At 60.6% G+C, this 24,355-nt stretch overlaps 1 protein-coding gene across 5 annotated transcripts in view; it reads right to left on the bottom strand.

Moving 5' to 3' along the window:
• Positions 1-24,355, bottom strand: part of WNT7B (Wnt family member 7B) — a 50,784-nt gene that overhangs the window by 20,500 nt on the left and 5,929 nt on the right. For 2 of the 5 annotated variants that reach the window (XM_044777871.2, XM_014864455.3), the window contains exon 2: positions 5,462-5,688. In XM_044777871.2, coding sequence (XP_044633806.1) covers positions 5,462-5,688 — 227 coding nt within the window. Of the gene's footprint in view, positions 1-5,461; positions 5,689-15,217; positions 15,417-24,355 lie in introns of those variants that run through there. The other 3 variants (XM_014864452.3, XM_014864453.3, XM_044777880.2) reach the window with 3 other exon arrangements.

The following is a 24,355-nucleotide window of genomic DNA, read 5'->3' as shown; positions in this document are numbered from 1 at the left end:
AGGCCTGACATACAGCAGGCACTCAATGCATGCAGGCTGAACAAGAACAGGGGTTGCCAAAGGGAGCCACGCTCACACCCCTGCACCACCCCAGGAGGCAGCTGGTTAGTGACCCTCTGCCCTTAGCCGAGCTGGAGGACAGTGTCCTGGAAGGAGACTGTCAGATCTGGCTTCAAATGTCCACTCAGACCCTGACCAGGGTGACTCTGGGCCACTTACGACTCCTCTGAGAGCAGCGCCACCCAACAGAAGTCTCACATGAGCCACGTAGGTCATTATAAATACAGAAAAGTGAAAAAACTAGGTTAACTTCATTTTAGTAACATTTTATTTAGCCCATATATCCAAATAGTACCTTTTGCACATGTAATCAACGTAAAGATCATTAAAGAGATATTTTACTTGCATTTTTCCATCAAAGCCTTGGAAATCTTTGCGTCTTACACTTATAGCATATCGCAGTCTGCATGCACCGTATTTCAAGTGCTCCCTGGCTAGTGGGCGCCTGTGGGACCCCTGAGTGGACAGCGTAGCCCTCGAGCCCTAGACCCTCCTGGGGACTAAGGTCAGACCTCCCCAGGTCTGGCCTGTGAAGTCCCGGGCAGCGGGCCCGGCAGTCACCCTCTCTCCTCCAAGGCCCCGGCCAGTGGCTGACTCCAGATCTGCCTCTCAGACTCCCAGAGGCAAGCCACTCTGCTCCCTCGGATTGTCCAGGAACTGACAGCCTTTCCTGAGCCCCTACTGTCTGCAGCTGGTGGGCCCAGGGCTCAGTCCCAATGCAAACCTTACCACAGAGCAGACCTGAGCGGAGCCAGCGGCCCCTGCCATGCCCGGGTGGCCACGTGAGCCCAGATTAGGGGCAGCCCCTATGCCTGGTCATGTCTGAGGCGGCACATGATGGGGGGGACTCAGTGTTCCATGGCAGCTCGGGGTGGGGGGTGGGAGCCCAAGAGCACACAGCCGCAGCCCCCATGCCCCGTGCCAGTGGGTCCCAAGGGACTCTGGGCTCAGGCGGGGGTGGGGCAGTGGCTGGAGGGCGCCCGCGTGCCGAGGGAAGTCCTTCTGCTCAGAACCTTCCATGCCTTCCAGCAATTCACAGCACTCACACCTTGGGTTCACAGTGCCTCAGCCCCGCCCCGCCCCTCCAGCCTCAGGTCTCCCCATCCTCCAGTTCACCCTCGATGATCCTGCCTGCAGTTTCTGGAAAATACCATCCACTTTCTGGTCTCTGGGCCCTGGTGCCTGCTGTTCCCTCCACCTGCAGCCCCCTTTCCTGTGCTCACCTCCAGGCTGGTCTGGGTCACTCTGATTCTCCCTCGAGTTTCAGCTTACATGTCACCCTGTCAAAGAAGCCCAGGCCAACAGTCCTGGCTGGATTATGGAGCCTGCAGGAAACGCCCTGCCTTGCTCGGGGTCCCCGGGGGACCCGAGTTTCTAACAGGCGTCCCTGGAATACAAGGTTCACCCCCTGACTCTCGTGTCTCCCCCCAGGCCCCTGCCCCACCCCATGGCAGAAGACAGCTGAGTTGGGACACATTCGTTCCCTCCCCACAAGCTCGTTTTCAGTTAAGGAAGAGACAGGTCAGGAGGGCCCTGGGCCACAAGCCTCACTCCGTAGATGAGGAAATAGGCCTGGGGTGGGCTTGGGTGGCCAGAAGGTGGAGGCCACCAGTGATGAGGGGAGACCCTGGACTCCCTGCAGGGAGCAGAGGAAATGGCACCTGGAGGGCCCCAAGGCAAAGCCAGCACAGGAGCCTCGTAGGAAAGATCTATCTCACGTGACGCAGTGAGCTCCCCATCCCGGGAGGCCTAGAAGCAACAGCACCAGGTGCTGGTGGAGAGGTTGGATCTTTGCACAAGGTTTGATTTGCCCCTTTAAGGGGTTTCCCATCAGTTCTCAAGATTTAGGCATGGTCCAAGGTCATGGGCAAGGCCTGAAGGGGCCATCCCACCCACCCAGGCCATTCCCCCTCTCAGGGCCAATCATTAATTGGCACCGCCTGAGTGGCTGCTCCCACGAGTGCCCCCGGCTGCCTGCCAGCTCCTGGCCCGGCTCCCATCCCGTGCCTGGGGCACCCGCATGCCTCTGACAGGGGCTGGCCTCACTGCTCGGCCCCACTTCCTGCTCGTGACTCCCAGCAGCTGAGCCCCCGGAGGAGCAAGGTGCCTGCTCAGACCACCATCACAGTGCCCAGCAGGGTTCCCGCCGCCTTCAGGACGCGGCCCAGCTCGGCCTGCAGCCAGAGCCCTCCTGGCTGACAGGAGAGAGAGCCAGCCCTTCCTCAGAGGGCAGCAAGGAGCCAGGGAGGGCTTCGGCCTCACGGGACACCTCAGCCTGGGCGTTGGAAAGCCCGCCGGCCCTGGGTGGAACGCAGGGAGAGCCTGAGGCAGGCGCTGAGCTGGCCCGGGGCTGAGCGGTGCAGGGAGGATGGAGCACCAGGATGTGACTAGGCCTGGCTGTGGACAAGGAAGAGCCAGGGAGGCGTGGGGAAATCAGATGTGAGTAAGCGGAGCAGATGGGAGGGACTCCCAGGGCGAGAGGCAGCAGGAGCAAAGTCCCAGAGGAGGGAAGAGAAGGCAGTTGGCTACGGCTGAAGCTCTGGTTTTCAGAAGGGATGCAGGGAGGGAGGGGCTACTCAGACTCCAAGCTAAGGAGTTACCTTTATCCTGGGCAGTAGGGAGATACTGTAGGTTTTGAAGGAAGGGAGTGACGCGGCATGGCTGGGGCTGGGTAGGAGGCAGGAGGAGGCACTGACAGCTGCCAGGGGGAGGGCCACAGAGGCAGGTCCTGCAGTGGCCATGGGGCAGAGTGGAGGGGTGGACAGGGGAAATGACATCAGGTTTCTGCTGAGATGACTGGGGGGTCAGGCTGGTGGGGAGGAAGGCTGGGGACAGAAGATTTAAGCAGAAGGATGGTAAGGATGTCAAGCCAGTGGTCCCCTGAGTCAGCCTCACTGAGCAGCCCACAGGGAGCAGCCGCACTGGTCCAGGCGCCCGGGGAGAGTTGGTCGGGGCGGAGCTGAGAAGGGTCAGCCAGAGAGACAAGAGGTGGGGCCCAGCCGAGGAAGAGGGGGTCAGTGGCCATGCGAAGGTCACTAATGGCCTGGACAGGGGCGATGGGAGCTAGAGAAGGTGAGGGATGGCGATAGCAGGTGTGGACAGCTCTGCCTAAAAGTTTGCATCTGAGATGCTCGTGAATGCTGGAGGGAGCGTCGTGGGGGCTCTCTAGAAGCTGAGCGCGTGATGCCTTGTCCCGAGGGGAGCTCAGGGCACAAAGAGCACCGCAGAGCAGCCCCACCTGCAGGAAGGGGGCAACATTTACACCAGCCCCCCACCCCCCGCATCGGGCCGGCCTTGGCTGTGGCTGCCCCTCCCAGTGGCCAGAGCTGCGGACCCTCCCAGGTTCATGTTGGCCGAGGGCTAGTTTCCAAGAAGAAACAGCTGGGAGCTGTTAGCCGCCATCTTCGCGGCTCCAGGGGTGGGTGACGCTCAGTCACGGTGATCTGCAGGGGCACCGCCAGCGTCCACTGTGGGCAGTCACCGGCGGGGGCCAACGCCACTCCTCCCAGCTTTGCACTGTCCCTAGGAGTTGCGCTTTTTCTCGGGTACCGTCGGTGACCCCCCTGCCTGGGGCTGACCCCGAGGAGAAGCTCAGAGTGGCCACATCTCCCTTACCACCTGTATCTCACGGTCCCGAATGGAGCCCCCACCCCGTGCAGCCACAGGACCATTCTCACTGTCCATCTCTCTTTGCACAGTGGGGCAGTGACATTACCAGAGAGGGTGGCAGAGACCTGGATCTGCATCCAGCTCCACCGAGCGCAAACTGTGTGGCCACGGGCAACCCCTCAACTCCCATGGGCCTCAGTTTCCTCAGCCGTGCAGTGGGATGAGAGCCCACCCGGCACGAAGTGGGCACCAACGCCGACGTCCTCCCGACTGTGGTGGACGGGGTGGGCAGCCGCATCCTCCCCAGCTGGCACCTGGAGGGAGGGAGCTGCACTTGGGTGGTGGGGCCCCAGGGAGGGGCGGTGCCACCCTCCTGGCTGTGCCAGGTGCCACCCACAGGCTGCTCACCACAAAGGGGCCCCTGGGGGCTTTCCCCCGCACCCTCCCCCAACCCCACGCAAGGCGTTCCAAGCCCTGCAGAGCTCGGCTCTGGCCTGGGTCCCGGCAGCTGTGGCTCTGCTCGGCAGTCCCAGGCTTCTGGGCCCTCTGGGATCGGAAGGATGTGTTGTGCCCACATGCTTGGGGCCTACCTGTGCCCGCAGGCTGAGGTCTGGAATAGCAGGGGCCCCCCTGCGTGCCCAGCCCTGTGCCCCTGAGTTATTCCTCTCCCCCATCTGACCCTCACAATGGCCTGGAGGGGCCAGTCACGTCACTATTCCCACCCTTACTTGTTCAACAGCCATTTATTGAGCACCTACTGTGTACAGGCATGGGGAGAGGCTCTGAGGACCCAGAGGAGGGCCTGCTCGCTCAGAGCTCGTGTTACAAACAAGGGAACTGAGGCCCCAGCAGCCCCGGGTGCCCTGCCCAACATCACACAGCTGCATCCAAATCCAGGTCAGACTCCAGAAGTCACGCTTTTCCCTTTAAGCCCCTCTCTGGGCCCCAATCTCCTTCCCTGTAAAATGGGAGTGACGGATCCTCCTGCAGGGCTCTGAGGACAGGAAGAGGGGGTGTGTGGCCCTCTTTCCACCTGTGATGTGCTTCAGGGGCTCCCACTGCCCACGGGATTGGAGGCTCACCCCTGCCCCCCATCCCTTCCCGCACACTCCACCCCCTGCCCTCTAGCCTGCAGGCTCCTCGATGCTCCCACACGCATCACGCCACAGCATCCCACGTGCCTCCGCTCACGCTGTTCCCTCTGTCTGGAGACCCTTCTACTCTAGGAATCACAACATTCATACAGCACTTCCTGTGGGCTGGGCACCATTCGCACGAAGCCCCCCAACAACCCCTTGCAGGAACTACAACTGTTATCTCATTTTCCAGATCCAGAAGTGGAGGAACAGAGAGATGAAGCAGTGTGCCTAGGTCCACACAGCTGCTAAGCAGTAGCAGAGCATTCCTCTAGCCACTGCACCATACTGCCATGCTGCCAGCCTGCCCAGCTCACATCCACACTGGGACCACGTCCCCAACAGCTCAGAGCAAGGACCCTCATCCTCTTATGCACTGGCTCCCATGGACACCTCCTTTGCCCCAGACGCAGTGGTGTCCCAGAGGGCCAGGCCAGGTCTGGGTATCCTTGGGGCTCTCGGGCTCCCACCCAGGCCAGGCACAGAGAGAGACACAGGGAAAGCTGCTATCGCAAAAAGTCGGTCAGCAGGGCCAGTGCAGAATACTGAGCATAGGTGGCCTGGCCTGGCCTTCAGTGGGTGGTGGGTGGCCTGGTACTGGCCCTGGTCCCCAAAGCCCCGACGCGGGGTCCCCCAGATCCCAGAGGCGCCCTTACCTACTCGGAGCTCTTGCCCGAAGACGGTCTTCTCGCCGAGGGCGGAGCAGTTCCAGCGTCCAAAGCGGAACTGGTACTGGCACTCGTTGATGCCCATCTGCGCCCCCTCCCCAATCACGATGATGGCATCGGGCCGGCTCTGGCAGATGGCGCGCTGCCGCGGGGCCAAGCCAGGAATCTTGTTGCAGATGATGTTGGCGCCCAGGGCCACGACAGACGACAGCGCTCTGCAGAGAGGGGAGAGGACAGGGTGAGACGGCCAGGCAAGGCCCTCCCCACTCAGGATCAGTGGGCCAGTGTGTTCTAGGGGCCCGCCACAGGCCAAGCTCTGCCCACCAGGGAACAAAGCACAGATCCCAGCCCTCAAGGGGCCATATTCCTTTGACACACACGTGTGATCCCGGCCTGGAAAGGCACACACACCCACGCCCCCTCAGCCTGGGACTCGCAAGAACCGTGGAATCACAAGGCCTGCCAACTGCTAGTCCTACGGGATTGCAAGAACCACGGCTCCCTACACCTCTGAATCAGACACGGACCCTTCCTTCCGGGACGTGATAACCCACCTAGGATTTGACAGCCATCAACTCGGACTGTCCACAGTGGCCCCTGAATAGCAAACCCCAACTCCACAGGGGGCGCTTTCCCATCATCTGTAGACCCCTTGCTCCCTCTCCCTCCACCCCCAGGTGCCTGGGCCAGGCAGGCGTCTGAGCAGACTCACCACAAGCCCACCGAGTCCTGACTCTAGCTGCAGCCCACGTGTGACCTTGGGAAGGCACTCAACTTTTCTGAGCCTCACTTTCCAAATCCATGAAATGGGGTATAAAACACCTGACCCCACCACCACACGGGCTCAGATCAGAGAACTGGGGAGAAGGGCTGCGCACACAGGCACAGCTGCTGTTATCGGTCACTCATTTCTGGATGACTGGGTGCACTCAGAGGAGGAAACAGGAGCTGATGTGAATTGAGCACCTACTGTGTGCTGGGCTGAGCAGTGAGCTTTATTACAACATGGTATCCTCAGTGGGACTGGGGAGGGTGCCTGGTACTGAATCTCCTGGCACCCCCCCAGGGACTGAGGCCGGGACAGGAGGGCACTCGCCAGGCTCACTCCCTCTTTACGGGACATGTTATCGCATGATGGTTTGTTTGTTTAACGAGGTGAAATTCACATAACATAAAGTTCACCATTTTAAAGGGTACGGTTCCGCAGCATGGAGTATATTCACATGTTGTGCAACCACCACCCCTACCAAGTCCCAAGATATTGTCACCACCCCGAAAAGAAAGCCCACACCAGCGGGGGTTAGCGGTGGCTCCCATTCTCTTCTCCCCCAGCCCCCAGCAACCACCGCTCTGCTTTCTGTTCCTACGGATTTGCCTATTCTGGCCGTTTCATACCGATGCAATCACACACTACGTGACCTTCCATGTCCAGGTTCTTTCACTTAGTATCATGTTTTCACAGTTGATCCACATTGTAGCATGAATCAGTATGTACTCTGTTCCTTTTTATGGCCAAATAATATTCCATTGTCTGCAGAGACCACATTCTCTTTATCCATCCATCACAGGCAGACATTTGGGTTGCTCCTACCTTTGGGCTGTTGTGAATAGTGCTGCCCGCGACATGTATGCACAAGTTTTGTTTGAGTCTCTGTTGTCAGCTCTTTGGGGCATATGCCTAGGAGTGGAGTTGCTGAGTCCTAAGGTGGTTTGTTTAGCTTTTTGAGGAACTGCCGACTGTTTTCCATAGAAGCTGCACCAACTATTGGGTCTTGAGCACCTGGAGGAGAAGGCGCAGCCGCCTGCAAGGAGGGAGCGCTCGCTTCAGCAGACCTTTGGGCAACAGCTGGCTCTCAAAGCAACACCTGGCTTCCAAGCAACAGACCGGGTCTGCTTAGAGAGGGGGCAAAAGGCAAGAGTGGGGGAGACCACCAGGGGCTTCCCAGAGCTGACGCCCAAGGCCCTGGCCTCCCAGGGCAGTGAGTTCCCTCCTTCTACCACTGCCTGCCAGCCCCTTCCTTGAAAGAAACCAGTCAGTGTTTTTCCAGGGCAGCTGAGCACCCACAGCCAGCTGGGAAAGTCCCCGTGTGGTGTGAGCCCACAGCACGTGCTGCGCCCAGGACGCCCCAACAGACACTCAATCCCCACCGCCCGCCTGCCCCGCCGCTAATCTGGCCAAGATCCCCCTGGGTCTCCCACGGGCACAATGGGCAGAAACGCCCGAGGCTGGCGTGGAGGAAGAGCATCTGGGCGGGTGGGGCTGGGAGCGGGCTGGAATCTGGAGAATTCAGCCCAAAGTAATTGTAGAGCCTCAGAAAGCTGACCCGGGGAAATGAGATGGATGGGAACCCTGCTGGGCACCAGCCTCCAGGCCGCAGGTCCAGGCGCTTTGGATCCTGGAGGCTGAAAGCACTCTCCAAATTCCCAAATTCTTCTAGCAGCTCAAGGCTGCAAAGCCCCCACTGCCCGGGGTCAGAGCGCCTGCTGGGGGCAGGAGCTCGGACAAGTGGGGTCTGAATCGGGGCACTTTGGTCAGGCTTGGGATGGACCCTGGGGGTAGAAACAGATCATTGCAGCCCAGGTCCCCCGCCTCCAGGCAGGCCACCTCAGCTCCCACCAGCACCCAGATCTGACTGTCACTCCCCTGCTCAGAGCCCACCCAAGCTCCCCAAGCTCCTTTACTAGAATGGGAGGCCTCCGGGATCTGGCCTCTGATGACCCAGTCACCTTTGCTTGTGCTGGTCGCTCTGCCTGGGACATACCTCTCCCCCCCTTTCTCTGTCTGGCAAACTATACTTCCTTTCCAGGGCCAAGTGCAAGCCCCAGGGGGCTCAAACCCCTCGACCGCAGGCATCGAGGACACACACTAGGCACTTGTCTGTCATATGCTGACCTCACCCCTGGTCTCACGGTCACTGCTTCCACACCCAGCCTCCCCTTCAGACGGTGAGCCCCTCGAGGGCAGTGCCAGGTCTAAGCTGACTCTGGGGCCACCTGGCCTAACCTGTGTAGCCATCTATGAGTGTTTGTGGGATGGATGAAGGAATGAATGAGTGAATACTCAAAGATTACGTCTAGAAGAGCTCTCACAACTCAATAACAAAAAGACAACCTAACTTAAAAACGGGCAAAGGACTAAATAGACATTTCTCCAAAGAAGAGAAACAAACAGCAATGATCACAAGCAAAGACCCTAAACATCATTCATCATTAGGGACATGCAAATCAGAACCACGGTGAGGGGCCACCTCACATCCACTAGGACTGCTGCAATCAAAATGATGGAAAACAGCGCGTGCTGGCGAGAGTGTGGGGAAATGGGAACCTTCGTGCATTCCTGATGGGAATGTGAAATGGCGCAGCCGCTGTGGACAACAGTTGGGGAGTTCCCCCAAAAGTTAAACATAGAATTGCCATAGGATCCAGCAATTCCAGTCCTTGGTATCTATCCAAAGGGACTGAAGACAGGTGTTCAAAGAAAAACTTGTACACAAACGTTCGTAGCAGTGCTATTCCCAACAGCCAAAAGGAGGAAATAACACAATGTCCATCAGCGGATGAACGCATTAACGGAATGTGATCTGTCCACACTGAGGAATATTATTTGGCTATAAAAAAGGAATGAAGCATGGATACATGCCACATGGATGAACCTCAAAAGCATTATGCTAAGTGAAAGGAACCAGCCACAAAAGACCACATGTTGTACGATTCCACCTATATGCAATGGCCAGCAAAGGCAAATCCACAGAGCCAGAAAGGAGCTGGCGGCTGCCAGGGGCTGGAGGAGGCGGAATGGGAGCGACTGCTTAATGGGTGTGGAATTTCCATCTGGTGGGATGAGACAGTTACAGAACCAGATAGAGGTGACGGCTACACAACATCGTGAAGGTACTAAATGCCACTGAATTGTACACTTTAAAATGGTTGAAGTGGTAGATTTTATGTTATGTGTATTTAACCACAATTTTAAAAAATTCTAGCTATACATAGCACGTCTACACCCCGGGCCATAGGTGGGATCAGTGCGAGGGGACGAGAGGGAACTTGCGCAGCAGGTACCCGGCTTGTACTGGCCTGTATGCTTCCCCAGGGGAGTGAGGGGCTGATGGAGTAGAGGGGATGAGAGCCCCCCCACACCCCACAGCATGCCAGCGCACAGATTAAAGGGAAGCAAAGGCATCAGAGAGGAGAGTTACACTGGATTTTGTGCCAGGAGCATAAATAACCAGATAGGTTGATAATTCAGAAGTCGTTTCAAAACTGTCTCCCTTAGAACGTGGAGATTTTTCCCCTGATGATATCAAACGATCCCACCTGAGCACCAACCCTGGCCAACATGGGCCTCAGCTGTGCCTCAATTCTCTCCTGGAATGGTGAGCCTGGCCATCCTCACATCACAGGGGTGCAGACTGGAGTGCAGAGAGGCCAGGGAACCCGCCTGAGGCCACACAGCCCGGCTCAGAGCCCTGTCTCTGCTTCCAGAACTCAGATGGAGGCAGCATGAGACTCAGACCAGCGCACACAGCAGGTACGCTACGAATACTAGAAGCCAGCCTGGAGCAGGACACAACGCCGACTCTTCCTTCTCAAGACACAGCTTACGTCCTTCCCTTGCTTAAAATCCTCCAGGTCACTCACTCACTCATTGGGTTTGTGGACGGCTTCTGTGGCCAGCGTTCAAGGTCTGGTGACCCGTCTCGGCCACCCTGTTCATCACCTCCCCCACAGCCCGCATGTGCATAGCCAGTCTGACCACTGCCCTCCCTGAGCAGGCCTGGCTGCCACCCCCAGCCTTGCCCACACTGCTCCTTCACCTAGAGGGGAGGGGGCTGAAGATATAGGCAATCCACACTGGCCCTCATTAGGAAACCATCAGTGTGGGAGAAAAGGCAAAAATATATAACAACGAAATAACTGGTGCTCTGGAGAAAAGTGGGTGGGCAGAGGCAGCATCCCAGGATAATTGGCAGTTTGGGGGTGAGGGCACGCTGTGGGCACTCTCAGCCAGCTGCCCCGCAGGGTGGGCCCAGCCGTCTCCCCAAAGCAGGAAGAACTTCTGGGCAGCTTCCAGCCGCAGCGGCCCGCCCAGGTGCCCCGGAGGGGAGGGCCGGAGGCTCTGGACGGCCTGTGAGCACAGAGAGGCCGGGCGGGGCACTCGCGTTCAGCTGCTGACCTTCTCCATGGAAAATTCTGTTTCGGGCTCATCCCCTTGTGCTATTCAGGGGCCTTGGGACACAGGCAAGATGCCAGGAGGAGTGGGCAAAGCTGACAGTCTGGAAACTTTCCTCACCCCTGGCCTGGACCCAGTCCCAAAGGGAGCTGGGAGGAGAAGGGGCTTCAGGTTCCTGCAGACACGAAGCTCCAGCCTCATCCCCAGGGTCTGTTGACAGACCCCTCCAGTCCCAGACCAGAGGGCAGTGAGGCCAGCAGAGGGCCGGCAGTGTTTCTTGGCACTGGGTTCGAGCCAGGCACCGTGCAAGGAAGGGGGCCACCACAGGACAGCAGGAAGATCTTCCTTCCTGCCAGAGTGGTCCCAAGAGGATTGGGTCCCCCTAGGACGAGGGGGCTGCAGCGGAGGTGAGGGGCAAGGTGACCACTGCCAGGTGACAGATGGGTACAGAAGTGGCCAAGAAGGCAGGACCTTTGCTGCAGCATTGGCCAGGTGCCAGACTACCCACCTGGCAGCCCTGTGGGCCTGGCTGCCCACCTGCCCTCTTTCCTGCCTGGACTCGGTCCACAGATGTTGCCAGCCGGTCTCCACTGGGCTCTCGGCCTCTGTGAACCCCAAATAAAGGAGCCGGGCTGTTTCAGCGGCTCCCAGGGGGGTGAGGAGGGAGGGGACAGGAGACCTGGGGGCTGTGGGGCGGAGGGACCCTGCACCAGTGAGGCTGTGCCAGGTGGTGCCCTCCTGCCCTCAGCCTGTGTCCCAGCCAGCACTTGGGGCCAGGGTGCAGAGCTGCCCACCTGCTGGCCATGCCTCAGCCCAGACGAGCTGGGCCCAGCAGCGGGGCCAGGCCCCAACAGGCAGCTTCTCCTGGTGCTGCACAAGGCTGGGAGGGGACCCGGCTCTGGGCCATGGCCACTGTAGCTAAGACCCTCATCCAGGCCTAGATCCACTCCTGCCAAGGCCCGGCTTGGGGGCTCCTCGGGGCAGCCTCCCTCCTCCAACACCCTTGAGGGATAACACGTGGGTTACCTTACAGTCGGTGACTCTGAGGCCCAGAGAGGAGTGGGATGGGGGGCCAGGGTGTCCCCTACGCCCAGAACTAAAGCCATCCCGTCGCCCCCCCATCTCCGCATAGGACGCCCTGCTCCATTCAGGGTGTAACCACTCTGGAAGCCTGTCCCAGTAGCCAGGAGTCTAACCTAAATCTCTCATGCTGTTCAGAGTTCTTAGAGGATTATGGCAGAGTGAGCACCTACTGTGTGCTGGATGCTTGGCTAAGAGGTCCCCTCAGTGGGGAGGCAAGTGTTATAATAATAATTATTATTATTATTATTATTCCCTCAGAATAAGAACCAGAGGTCCAGAAAGGTCCAACCACCTGGCCCATAGCTCAGGGAGGGAGGGAGGGGAGCAGGGGCTGGGACCCACACCTCCCGCCCCAGCTGGTCAGTGCCTTATTACCCCCTGTCCTGCCTCACAGAGAGTTGGGGGTGGTCACCTGTCCACCTGGAGAGCCATCTTCCCCATTGGTCCCTAGGGGCAGGAGGCTGCATTTGGGGGTGAGCTGCATTGGAGGGCCTTCCCTGGAGGGGCTCCTGAAGGAGGGCCCCAATTCGCACCAGGCTGGAAGGAGTCCCTCAGGCCAGGGGCTGGGTCACCAACTCTCCCCAGACGGGCCAGCCCCGGGGCTCCAGGACAGCAAGGGCCTGTCTTATTCCTCACTGTGTGCTGCACCTGACCCTCGGTGGTCCTCGTGGAAGGAGTGAATGAATGACAGAGGGATAAGTGAGTGAGGAGAATGCGTGCAGCTCAGACACATCTGACCCCAGCTCGAGCAGAGAGCAGACCGAGGCAGCTGGGACCTCCTCCGTGGGGCTGGGGCTGCGGGCTGGGCAGGTGGGCCGCTGGGGGCAGTCATGGCGTGCCCTGTTTTCACTCAGACTGCTGCAGGCTGAAAAAATCAGCTTTTATTCCCACTCTACATACGGCTGAGAAAACGTCAGCCTTCTCTATGAAGGCTTAGCCCTTGAAGCTGCGGGGGGTGGGCAGGGTGACCATGAGGGTTATGGGGGTAAAGCCACCCCAAAGTAGCCCTCGAAAGGCCATTGATCCACTGGCATTGCCAGAGACAGGAAAAGCCGTGTCTTTCTGATGAAAAAACCCGAGAGAAATGGTGTCACGCCAGCCCAGGGCCACGTGACAGAACAAACCTCTCAGACCCAGAGGAAGCCTCCAGCCATCTGATCTGTCCGCAGGGCCATAAAACTACAGCCACGGATGTGGCCGCGTGTCCCGAGGAGGCCGCAGGAGCCAGGCACCTCCACCTCAGCATCTTGTTTCTCCTACAAATTCCCCAACAACTGACCTCACAAACCACATCCCGGGAGGGAGAGAGATGCCCCAGTGGAGGGCAAACGGCCTCACCAGGGCAGGGACCCCCACCGGCCCGGCCCCGAGCTCCCCACCAGCTCTAACGCAGCCCACTCCCACCCCCAGGTTTCTAGGTTGGAGCAGCCCCTGCCCCAAACCAACCACAGAACCCCGGGAGTGTTCCCGAGGCGAGGATGGGGGCAGCCCTCCATGGGGGAGGCGCAGGATCCAAGTACTTCCCAGAACCCGGACCTCATGACTGAGCCGGCTGAGCCTCAACATCCCGGACCCCTCCCATGCCCCTGCCCAGCCACAGGAGTTGGCAGGGGGTCACTAGAGGACGTGGGCCCTCCTTCCCTCCCCCTCCCCAGGTAGCATGTACCACCATTGGGCAGGTCAGCCATGATGAGCACTGGCAGCACACCAGGTCCCCTCTGCCCTCTGGGGCCACCCATCCCCCAGCCTGCCCCTCCCACCCACCCAACACCAGCAGGATGGCAGCCCCTGGGCCTGTCTGAGCCAGGCCTCTGAGCCCCAGCCTGGGCTGCTCCTCATGGGCCCAGGCCGTGGGCGTCAGCCATGAGGTGGGCCCCAGGCTCACCCCAGTCACTCACTCTGTGCTCCCCCTCTGCACCTTCTCTCAGCCCGTCCTCCTTCCCGACACGCCCTCCTCCCAGGCCTGCTGACCTCCCCACTGCAGACACCCTCCTCCGGGAGGCCCACCCACCCACTGGACCCCAGGGAGCCAGGACTTTATGCCTGAGCCACTCAGGCTTTTCCTAATGCCATTTGGGACACCAGCTGTGGGCTCCCCACAGTGGGGATCCCCAACACTGTCCAGCACCCAACCAAGCCCTGGGCTGATGTTGGATGTGAGCCCCCACCCCAGCCCCAGCTCCCTGGGAGGGGGGGACAAGCTGGCCAAGTTGGGCTGGATGCCTGGCCTCCCTCCGGGCCCCCATCCCTGGCCCTGGCCGCGGCTGCCCAGATGCCCTGAGCTCCTCCAGCCCACGCTCCTTGCCTGGGGCTCTTTGCAATTCTTCCTTCTCGGGCATCCTCGGGCAAAATATTTGAAGAATGTTCTAATTATCTGCGATCAGCCAGGGAGGCGGGCCTGGGTCCACTTGTCCAGGAAGTAACTCGGCAAATACCTGGGAGGGCAGCACCTGGCCCCCACGCCCACCCAAGTCTGTCTCTGCCAGCCTCCCCCTCAGGTGGACAGGGGCTGGCCCAGAGCTTTCCAGCCACCACTGGGCCAGAGGAAGCTCCTCTCTGGCTCTGGAGCCCAGCAGAGTCCCATGGGGCAGAGTGGGGGGTGGGGGCTAGTGGTGGCCTCAGTGCTCCTGCCTGCCAAACGGGGGTAAGAATGTCTTCCAGGTCTGGGGTCACTCTGCAGACCCCCCCCAAGCCACTGTCACAGTGCCAGAGCTTGGCACCAGCAGGGTCCCCACAGCCCTCTTCTGTGGGATGGGATAGGACAGACCAGAACAGATGGGTCAGAGCTGGACATAGCTGGCGCGAGGGCCTGGTGGCACTCAGGCCACCTGTCCCACCTCTGGTCTTCCTTGAATCTGCTCATCTCCGTCCCCCCTGCTGGGGTTCTAGGCCCAGCGCTGTGGGAAGCATGGGGCTCAAGGACAGCCCCAGACCTCGGGAAGGCCAACCCAGGCTGCTCTGAGTCTGTCTTCTCATCTGAAAATAGGGGACAGTCAGCCCTCTTTTGGCGAATGGCTTCTCCCTCTGCTGCCCTGGGCGGGGAAGAACCTGGACCCAATGGGGCAGTGGCGGGTCGGGGAGATGTGTGCAGAGAGCAGGTTTGATCACAGCCCACCCTGGCCATCCCACCTGTCCCCTCACCTGCCCGGACACAGGGCCTGCACCTGCGGGAGAGGGACAGGCCAAGAAGACCACCCTTCCTGAGCGGCGTCCCCCACCCTGTCCCACCCCATCCCCAGGGCGGCTCTTCAGGGTGGGTCTTGCTATCCCACTGCATAGATAAGGAAACTGAGGATGCAAGAGAACACCCAGCAGAGAGCTTCGTGAGTGCTGGGCAGGGATGAGGGTGTCCCAAAAGGAGGCAAAGAGAGAGGCCAGAGGCAGGAAGGGACCCAGCTGGGAAATGAACCCATCCCCCTGCCCCTCCTGGCCCGCCCAGGCCTATTTCCTGTCTGCACAGTGAGGGGCTGAGGCAACAACCTAGGTACCTGTAGCTGCATCTGAAAGGGAGCTCCCTGGGTCTGAGGTCCTGAGTTCGAGTTCTGCTCCGCTGCTGACTCTCGCTGGCCTCCTGGAGCCTCAGTTTACCCATCTGTCCAATGGGGTGAACTGTCCCTGCTTGTTGGCTGGGTCTCCCACAGGCCGGCTGCCTCCACCATGGGTCCTGCCTGCTGCAATCTTTCCAGGCCACTGCTCTGCTCAGCTCGCTGCCCGCAGTGTTCCCGGGGAAGAGAGCAGAGCGTCCGCCTGCTCCCTCACGCCCCCGGCGGTCAGTTGCCCGCCCACCCTCCCTACATAGCTGGCATTCCTGGCCTGGTATCCTGGGACCCCACCCTGGGGAGAAACCACGCAGCCTAGGAGAAAGCAGGTGGTGGGCAGGGGGTCTTGGGCAGGGCTGAGGCTGCCAGAGGTAAGCAAGCCCAGCCAGGGCTCCTCCACACCCCTCAGTGCCACAGGGAGCTTGTGGCTGAGGGGGCACAGAGGGCTGGGGGGGTCCATTCAGCCGCCACATCTGTCAGATCTGTGAATCAGGACCTCACCCAGTCATTGTGACCCCAAAACCTCAGGACATTGACCTCTGACCTCAGAAACTTCCAGACCTCTGCTGGGCACCTAGGGCCAATGTTGACAGTCCTGGGCTTTAGCCACACTGAACTAGCAACTCCCCCTCTAGGGGCACCCTCCCCCTTCCAGCAGCCAGGCAAGATTCAAGGCCCAGCTTGGTGCCTCCTCCTCCAAGAAGCCCACCCAGTCTCTCTTCTGCTCTCCCTTCCCGCCTCCCAGCATGGTCGCATCTATGCCAGGCTCCCAACGAGGCCGTTGGGGGCTGAGATTCAGCACCACCTGTCTGGCCAGGCCACGGCCATGCTTCCTGCACCCTCTGCTGAGCCCTGGACTTCCCCTAGGCCTTACCCCTGACCTCTCTCCTTGCTTCCCATGGGACAGATGGGGACACTAACGCCAGAGGTGCCACGGCACCTGAGGCCACACATCGAGCTGAGGCCCCGGCAGGGACGAGACCCTAGCCCCGGCCTTGGCCTCAGCCCCGATGCCCCAGATCTGTCGGACGCGGGGGCGCCTTGCAGGCCTGGGTGACCAGGACGCCAATCTGAAACCTCAGGACAGACGGATGGACGAACAGGCAGGCAGAACAGGTGGGAGGAAGCTGGCAGGCCCCACTGGCCCACGGCCAGTCTGGGAGTCTGGGCACCTCATGGCTTAGCCAGCGCCTGGGCCTTCCTGGCTACTCTGGGCACAGTCTGAGCAGCAGATTTGGGGGCCAAGACCCTGAGGACAGTGGACAGTGAGCCATCAGCTCTGTGCAGCCTGCAGGGCAGGGCCAGCATCCTGGAGCGTCCCTCTTCCAGGAAGAGATGGGGGTGGGGGCCTGCCTGGGCCACTCAGCACCTCAGGGTGGAATATAAGCCCCGTCCAGGCTCTCCCCAGCTCTATGGCTCTGCCCTCTGCTCTCAACAAAGCTGGGGACCCCCTCGGAGCCAGGACTCCCTGGGCCCAGCTCCCTCACCATCCATCTCACTTTTTAAGCAGCCCACTGCCTGGGGCTGCTCTAGCCAAGAATTCCTGGGCCACCAGGGCCTCCTAGCCAAGAGCCTCAGCTTGGATGCCTTGGAGGACAGGGTGCTCACTCCCCCAGGAACAGCCCACCCTAGCCCTGGCTGTGAGGACCTAAACAGTGTGGTGAGTGCTTACAGGGGCCAGCACCTTCAGAAGACCTCCCTGGGCTCATGGGCCCCAGGCCTTGACCGAGGTGGCGAAGGGTCCCAAGCAGCCTTCCAGCCTTCCAAGGCCAGCCCTGCGCTCCTGGCCCTGTCGCCCCCTCCATGCATACTCCTTGAGCACCCTCCATGGACTGGCTGCCTGGCACCCCAGCCTATTTCATGGGCCTGAGGCTCAGGAAAGGAAGCTGGGCATGCCAGACACCATGCTCCACCCCCAGGGCAGTGCCACCAAGGCAGTGATGACCCTGCCGGAGCAGTGACAGGGGCTCAGTCCATGGGTGTGGCCAAGCCAGCATTTCAGCCCACTCCAGGGCCTGATATGGGCACATGAGCACATAGAACTGGCCCCGGGAAGATGGGGACTGCAAGGGATGGATCTGGCGCCTTCTAGAAGGGGCGTGTCAGCAGCACCTGGAAATTCCCAGCACACCCCGCCAGCCCTGAAGTCACCCTGGGAGGGCCTGAGTCAGGCCCCCAGCCCATCCACTGTGCCAGACTGCACCTGCCGGGGCCAGCACATCTGGGGCCCAGAGGCCTCTGCCACCACTGAGCAGTAGGCCCTGACCAGGTCAGTGGGCCTCACTGGGCCCCAGACACACAAGCATCATCCAACCGTCCGACATGCGGCTACTGGGCTCCCACGGAGTGCCCAGTGCTGCGCTGGGCACTGAGAGGACAGCGGTCAACATACAACCACAGGCCTGGCCTCTCAGAGCTTGCGTGGGACAGTGCCTCCCTCCCACACTCGGCCACCCACGAGCCCTGTAGATCCTGAAATCTGTCCCCTCTCCTCAGCCGCCAGGGGCCCAGGCCCTCTATCTGAGACCAGCCTCTTCCCATCTCCCCCAGTGCCGGTCCCGACCCAGAGGGTCTTTCTTAGCTCAGGAGGAAGCTGCCCATCCCTGCCCTGCTTAAAACCTGCTGCAGCTCACCAGGCCTGGGGCTGATGCCCCCGCCACCACCCAACCTCACTTCCCACCCTAACCAGCTGCCACCCACTCCCCAGCCCCCAGCCCACTCCACAGTCCTCCCTCCAACAGGGATGCCATTCTCTCTAGCACATTCTTTAGGACCCAGGTCGGAGGTCACCTTCTATAAGAGGTTTTCCCTGGCCCACCGTCATTGCAGGTGGGTTAGAGGCTCCTGCTGTGGGCACCACAGGGCTTCGTGTAAATGATGGTGAGGGAGGGAGGGAGGGAGGAGTAACGGGGGCTTCCCAGTTATACCTGCACACATGGCTAGTTTTGTTCACTGGGTCCAGGGGCTGCCGTAGACGCCGCGGGTGTGGAGCACAAGCTCAGAGCGGTGGGGAGGGCTGGCGGGAAGGGGAGGAGGGAAGAGGTAGGCCCCTGGGAGCATCTAGGCCCTTCAGCCAGATGGAGAAACCAAGGCCCAGAGAAGGGGAGGGCTGCCCCCAAGCTTGCCTTGAGTCCACAGCACAGGGCACACGGCACACAGCATACAGCATCATACACACGCTGCCCTGACAGAGCTCCCCAGCTGGCTAGCTGGGGCTACCTTCTCTCTCTGCTCAGGCTGGTCTGAGCCCCTTGGGTCAGGGCCCCAGGCAAGGCGGGGTCCCGCAGCAGGAATCTGAGGAACTCTTGGCTCCCCCACACCGACCGGGAAGGCTGCCCCTCTGGCTCCAAAACTGAACTTGGAGGCACCCCTGAGGCCTTGAGAGAGCCCTCGCTCAGGAGCCTCAAGACTCCTGCTAAACAGACAACCCTAACCAGCTGGATTAGTTGGTTTCTCAACCCAGGAGAGGCTCCAGGCAGCAAATTAGAGGCAGTGGAGCTGCCGGACACGGGAATCCCACATCGGCAGGACCCTCCAAGAGGCAGCACAGACCTAAGAGCCAGACAGACCCGGGTTCAAATCTGAGCTCAGCCCCCTTGAGCGTGACCTGGAAAGTTCCTTGGTGCTCCCACCCTCATGCTCCCCACTCCACTACCTCCCAAGTGGGTGGCCCTTGCTAAGCTCCCCTTCTCTGGCAGCCAGGGAGGAAACACATGCAAAGCAGACCCCGGCCGGGACACACACATCAGCCCCACGAGAGGAGGCCTTTCCAGGGGACCCCAATCCTCCAGCAGTGGAAAGCGAAGCCCTGTGTCCCCCAGTCCAGGGCCTGGGGGATGGTAGTAGGTTCCAGAGGAATTCCCACTCAAAAGAGTTTTTAAATCTGTTTTACCACTTGGGACAGTGAGGGCCTAAGTCCCAGCTCTGGACACTCAGCCCCCTGGCAGCACCGACACCTGCTACAGGTAGGGTGAGCTGAGACACCACCCAGGGCCCCTTCCCTCCAGGGGCCTGGCCCATTCGCAGCCTTGCCACACTCTCCAGCATAGGGAATAACTCTGGTCTGGGAGGCATGTGGGAAAGTGTCAGGAGCAGGGAGGGCCACGGCAGGGGTGGGGTAGGGGGTGATCTCTGGAAAGCGGTGGAGGTCCACAGGTGTCATCGAGATGGGGCTGCCAGGGGATGCTGACTCAGTCTCTTCCAGACCACAGCTGATGCCTGGGGAGCTGCTTGCCAGCCAGCGGGGCGTCCTCCCTGGTCCCGCTCTGAGCAGCTGGTGGGCTTTAGGGTCTGTGGCGCCAAAGGCTGGAGGCTGCAGAATTTCAGTGTCTTGCATTCACAGACTCAGAGCGAGCCCCTCGTGGCATCCCCAGCACCTCAGAGGCCATATACTCCACCGGAGGCTGGGAGAGGCCTCAGTGGGCAGGGTTCCAGGCTCCATGCTGTGCTCTGCCACTGAGGTTGTGGGATGACCTTCTGGGGCCTCAGCATCCTCATCCATAGGGTGGGTCAATCACACCACATGGCTGCCTTGCACAGAGGACCTATGAGTGCTGGCTTCCTTCCAGGCAGAGCCCTTCCCCAGCATCCCTGGCCCTTACTCCTGCATCTGCTTGTATGCCTCCAGGGCCAGAGAGCTCACTGCCTCCCTGCCAACAGTGGGGCTGGCCCAAGCTGCAGGCTCCCCACTCAGAAGGTGAGGATGCCCTGCAGGGGGGAAAGGACTGGGAGAGGGCCTAGACAAGTGGAGAGCTCTGTGAAGGAGACAGGGAAGATGGAGAAAGGGAGGAGGGAGCGCACCTGTGCCCACCCCCACCCCGCGGCCAGCTCGAGGGGAGGCCCCAGCCCGAGCTAGGGAAGGAGGACAAACGGTGGTTTTGTCCTTGGCCAGCGGGCGGCCCGCACCACACAATGACCCTTTCATCAGACTGAGGGAGCCCTGGGCCGGGGTTTCATCTGACAAGGGAGGGCGCCCGGCCTTCTGTCCCCTTGCTGGAGGAGTGGGGGGGCCCGAGCCCGATCTGAGCCGGACCCAGGGCCACAGAAACTGGAGGCCTCAGGGGAGCCAGCTGACGTCCGCCCCCCATCTGCCCCAGGGGGAGAGAGGCTCCAGGAGGTTAGGAGATTGGCCACAGGCCACACGGAGGGGCCCTGTTCTGGGTACTCGCCCCATCCTGAGCTGACAGAGGGTCTGCGTCTCCACTATTAAGACCTCCATCCCATCCTATCCCATTCCATCCCCTGCCACCACCCTCAGGAGCTACTCAGGGTAGTGGGGCCACAAAGCATTGGTCCAGATCCCCAGCAGGTGTCTGCACTCCCCTCGGCTGTGCAGCCCTGGCCACCTACCCCCTAAGGCTGGCGTGAGGCTCCAGGGGACACAGTGGGGGTGGACGGGGCAGGGCAGGGAGCATGATTTGCTGGGCCTGTGTCCACAGTGTCCCCAGAGAAGCCGAACGCAGAACCAATGTGCAGTCCGGGCCTCGAAAACTACCTCCCTTCATGGTGATCTCCTCCCACCCAGGGCACCTCCGTCGGCTGCCTACACCTCCCCTGAGAGACCCCAGGACTCTTCTCCCTGTTGGATTCTCCCATAGAGAGAATCTCCTCTCAGAGGTGGCGTGGAGCTGGCCCTAGAGCCAGGGGGACTGTTACCCTGGGCTCTGGGTGACCTCAGCCAAGGGCCTCTCTGCTGGACCCCAGCATCCTGTCTGCCCAGCTCTGCAAGAGCTGTGAGGCTCCCTTGAGAAGAATGCTGGGTGAACATGTTTGACAGTGGGTGTTGTTCTTTCTTCTAGGAGTCTCTTGTGTGTTCCTGTTTAGGCAACTCTTATTCATCCTTCAAAATCCTGTCTAGATGTCACCTCCTCCAGGAAGCCCTCTGAGACACCCTAGAGAGTTCATCACTCTCCCCTGAACAAACACGGCAACTGAGCCTCCCTCTGTGTCACTGATGGCCAGCCTCCCTGCTCCTAATAGCTGAGAATGACCACATCTCCTGAGCCCTCACTGTACACCAGGCACCCAGCTGAGCACAGCTCTGCACTTGCCTGGTGAATTCTCAAACCCCCCCAGGAGGTTTGAGTTCTCATGGTCCCCACTGTACAGAGGACACAGCTAAGGTTACGGGATGCACCCAGGCAGTAAGAGAAGAAATGGGATGGAGACCTGGGATCCCGGTCTCCATCAGGCCCCTTGGCCTCACAGGGACTCATGGGAAACCTGGTTAGAGAATGGGTCATTCTCCTGCAGGCCTCATACACAGCTGTGGAGCCCACTGCAGCCCCAGGAGGAAGCTTACGAGGACCCACCTTCTCCTCCCGCCCCTCTGTCCCCACATCCAGGGGCTCGAAAGGAGTCACTTCCAGAATGCACCATTCCCCGCTTTACCTAGCAGTCAATGAGTCTCACCCCCATGTCAGTGGTTTCCTGGAGTCTCTGTGATCAGAGCGGCTCCATTTGTACATCTCCAGCTGCGGGGGAGGGGGAGGTCCCTTGGGGGTTGAGAGTTTACTACGGTCCCCCGCTCACACCTCTCTGTGTGCACACCACTCTACAGAGCCACACATGCTTCCAAGTCCCAACAGGGTGCGGGCCCGACCTGACCTGGCCACAGAAGGATCTCCCTCCCAGCCATCGATGAGGAGACTGAGGCCCAGAGAGCCCCACGGACCTGCTGGAGGCCACACAGCAGAGCTCATCCCCCACCTGGACACACACAGTCTTCCAGGCTGGGAGCTACTCCTCCCAAGGGTGACCTGTCCACGCCTGAGCCGGACGGCCCCATTCTGCCCCCTACATGGGCTGCGACGCTGTGGAAGTGGGCCTGATTCAGCACCACGCCCCCCCAGGGTCATGCCCACAGGGCTCTGGGACTGCGGTTGGCACCACCAATAAAGCCACAGCGGCAAAGCCGGGAAGAGGCCCAGCCTTGGCAGGACAGTGGTGAGCGCCCCCCACCCCCCCACAGCCAGGTGGTCGGTGAGTAACCGCCCCGTCACCCATGACTCACTCGGCTCCCCAGAGCGGGCGGTCACCATGAGAGCCTCGTACCGGAAGACCTGGGGGATCGTCGTAGCCAACCCCCACATCTGGGAGGGAGAGGCCAAGACCGGAAAGGACCTGCCCAAGACAGTAGGCCAGCCTTGTCCTGGCACAAGGTCTCAACCAGGCCCCCATACCAGCTGATCCGGCACCACGGGCCCTCCTCTTGGCCTGTGGTCCCCCACCTGCCCTCCCTTGGGCCCTTGATGATCCCCACCAGCCCTGGGACCTCCTGTTCTGACAACACAGGCTCAGAGAAGGGCAGAGCTGGCCAGAGCTGCCTTAAATGGCTGGCTGGGCCAAGCTCAGCGTCCAGCGGGGGCTCAAGGCCCTTCCAGGCCAGCACACCCGTCCGACCCAATCAGTGGCAGGGGCCCAGGCATGCATCTGGGATTCACTGTGCATGAACCACAGCCCAGGACAGGGAGCTGGGAGAGCAGCCCAGATGAAAGGGGCAGGATCAATTGTCCGCCAGTGTCTGTCATCCCAGCAATGGGATGCCTTCTGGAAAGTTCTCTGGAGCAGAAAGAAGCCTCTGCCCCTGGCATCCTCAGATCCTACAAAGCCAACCTTCTTGACATTCCTGGGGTACTCAGGTGGGCTCGCTAGTGACCCCCAACAGTTCTCAAAGCACTTCCGCACTGGCTGCCCCCCCTGCATCAAGGCATCTGTTCACAGACGCTCAAGAGGGTCTTCTCACCATGCACACTTTCATCTGCATCCCTGGGGCTCTGCTCACACCCACGGCATCTTACACACCTGGTGAACCCTGTGCCCACCCCAACAGGGCAGGGGAAATCCCAGCGAGGGCCGAGCCTCCCTTGCCTGCTCCCGGGAACGCCTGGGTGGGCCTCTGCTCAGGAAGCCTGGCATCAGCACTTTCCTCACAGTGGGGCCGAAGGCTAAGCTGGGCTGGCGCTGGGGCCGGGTGGCTCAAGGCAGGGGCAGAGTCTGCCTTATGGTCGCCCACCCCCTCGGGAGCCCAGCACTGGCCCAGGAAAGTTTGGGAAAGCTGTTGCCTTAGGAAAATTTCTGCCAAGAAAGCTGGCAGTGCACGCTCGGTGGGTGAGCCTGTGTGGGATGGCAGTCACTGCAGGCCTTGACTTGGGGGCTGACCCCAAAGGAAAACTTGGGGTCTATGAAGGTATACTGGCCACCACCTGCCCCAGAGCCCCCAGAGCTGCTGCCTTGGCGCCCACTCTCACCAGCTCCTGAGCCCCTTGCCCAGCTCCTCCTCTCAGATTCTTTCTCCAAACCATCCTGGAGGACTCCTGGTTTCCCAGTCCTGGACACCTCCCCGTTAACGCCAAACCTCCGCCAGCTGGCTCCAAAAATGATTTCTTAAGCAGAGTAGCGGCCCATTCTCTAGCAAGGCTCGAGATGGAGGTGCTGGGGATTCCGGGGGCAGAGAAGCCTCCCGGCCTGAGAACCAGAGCCTGGGATTCCAAGGCCCCCTGGGTTGATCCATTTCCCGGGAGGGACTCGAGAAGCAGGACTCTCTGGCCTGGCACTTCCCTAGCCTGAGCTCCCAACGATCAGGCGTCCCCACCCGCCAGCGCCCTGCCGGGCGGCCTGGCCCCCCCCCCCCCCCACCCCAGGCGAGGCCTCCGCAGCCGGGGCTGCCCGCCGGGCCTGGAGCGCTCTCCGCGCCCCGACCTTGTAATTATGTCCCACAGCCCGGGAAACCGCGGGCCTCGCAGCATCTGGCTGCGGTTGCGAACTTTTGTTTCAAGATGCGCGACTATTTATAGAAGGAAAACTGGTAGGATAGTAATTTCCTAGGAGCTGGAGAAGAAATTGGCTGCGTCTCTATTAAAAGGGGGTGGGGGCGCAGCGATTTATTAGGACTGCGGCCGAGCGGGGGGAGGGGGCGGCGCAGGGAGCGGGAAGGCAGCGGCTGCCCCCTCTGGCCGCGTTAGGCGACCCCGGACGTGGCCCGCGTGTAAAGGAGAGGCAGAGGGAGGAGGAGGGGAAAGGAGAAGGGAGGGACAGCTGGCTCTGAGGTTTAATCAGTAGCATCCAGCTTAAATTCCCCCAAACGGC

Source organism: Equus asinus, chromosome 4 (assembly GCF_041296235.1).
Source record: "Equus asinus isolate D_3611 breed Donkey chromosome 4, EquAss-T2T_v2, whole genome shotgun sequence".
NCBI classification, from domain to species: Eukaryota; Metazoa; Chordata; class Mammalia; order Perissodactyla; family Equidae; genus Equus; species Equus asinus.
Note: the sequence above shows the minus strand (reverse complement) of the source record. Positions and strands in the feature narration are given on the sequence as shown.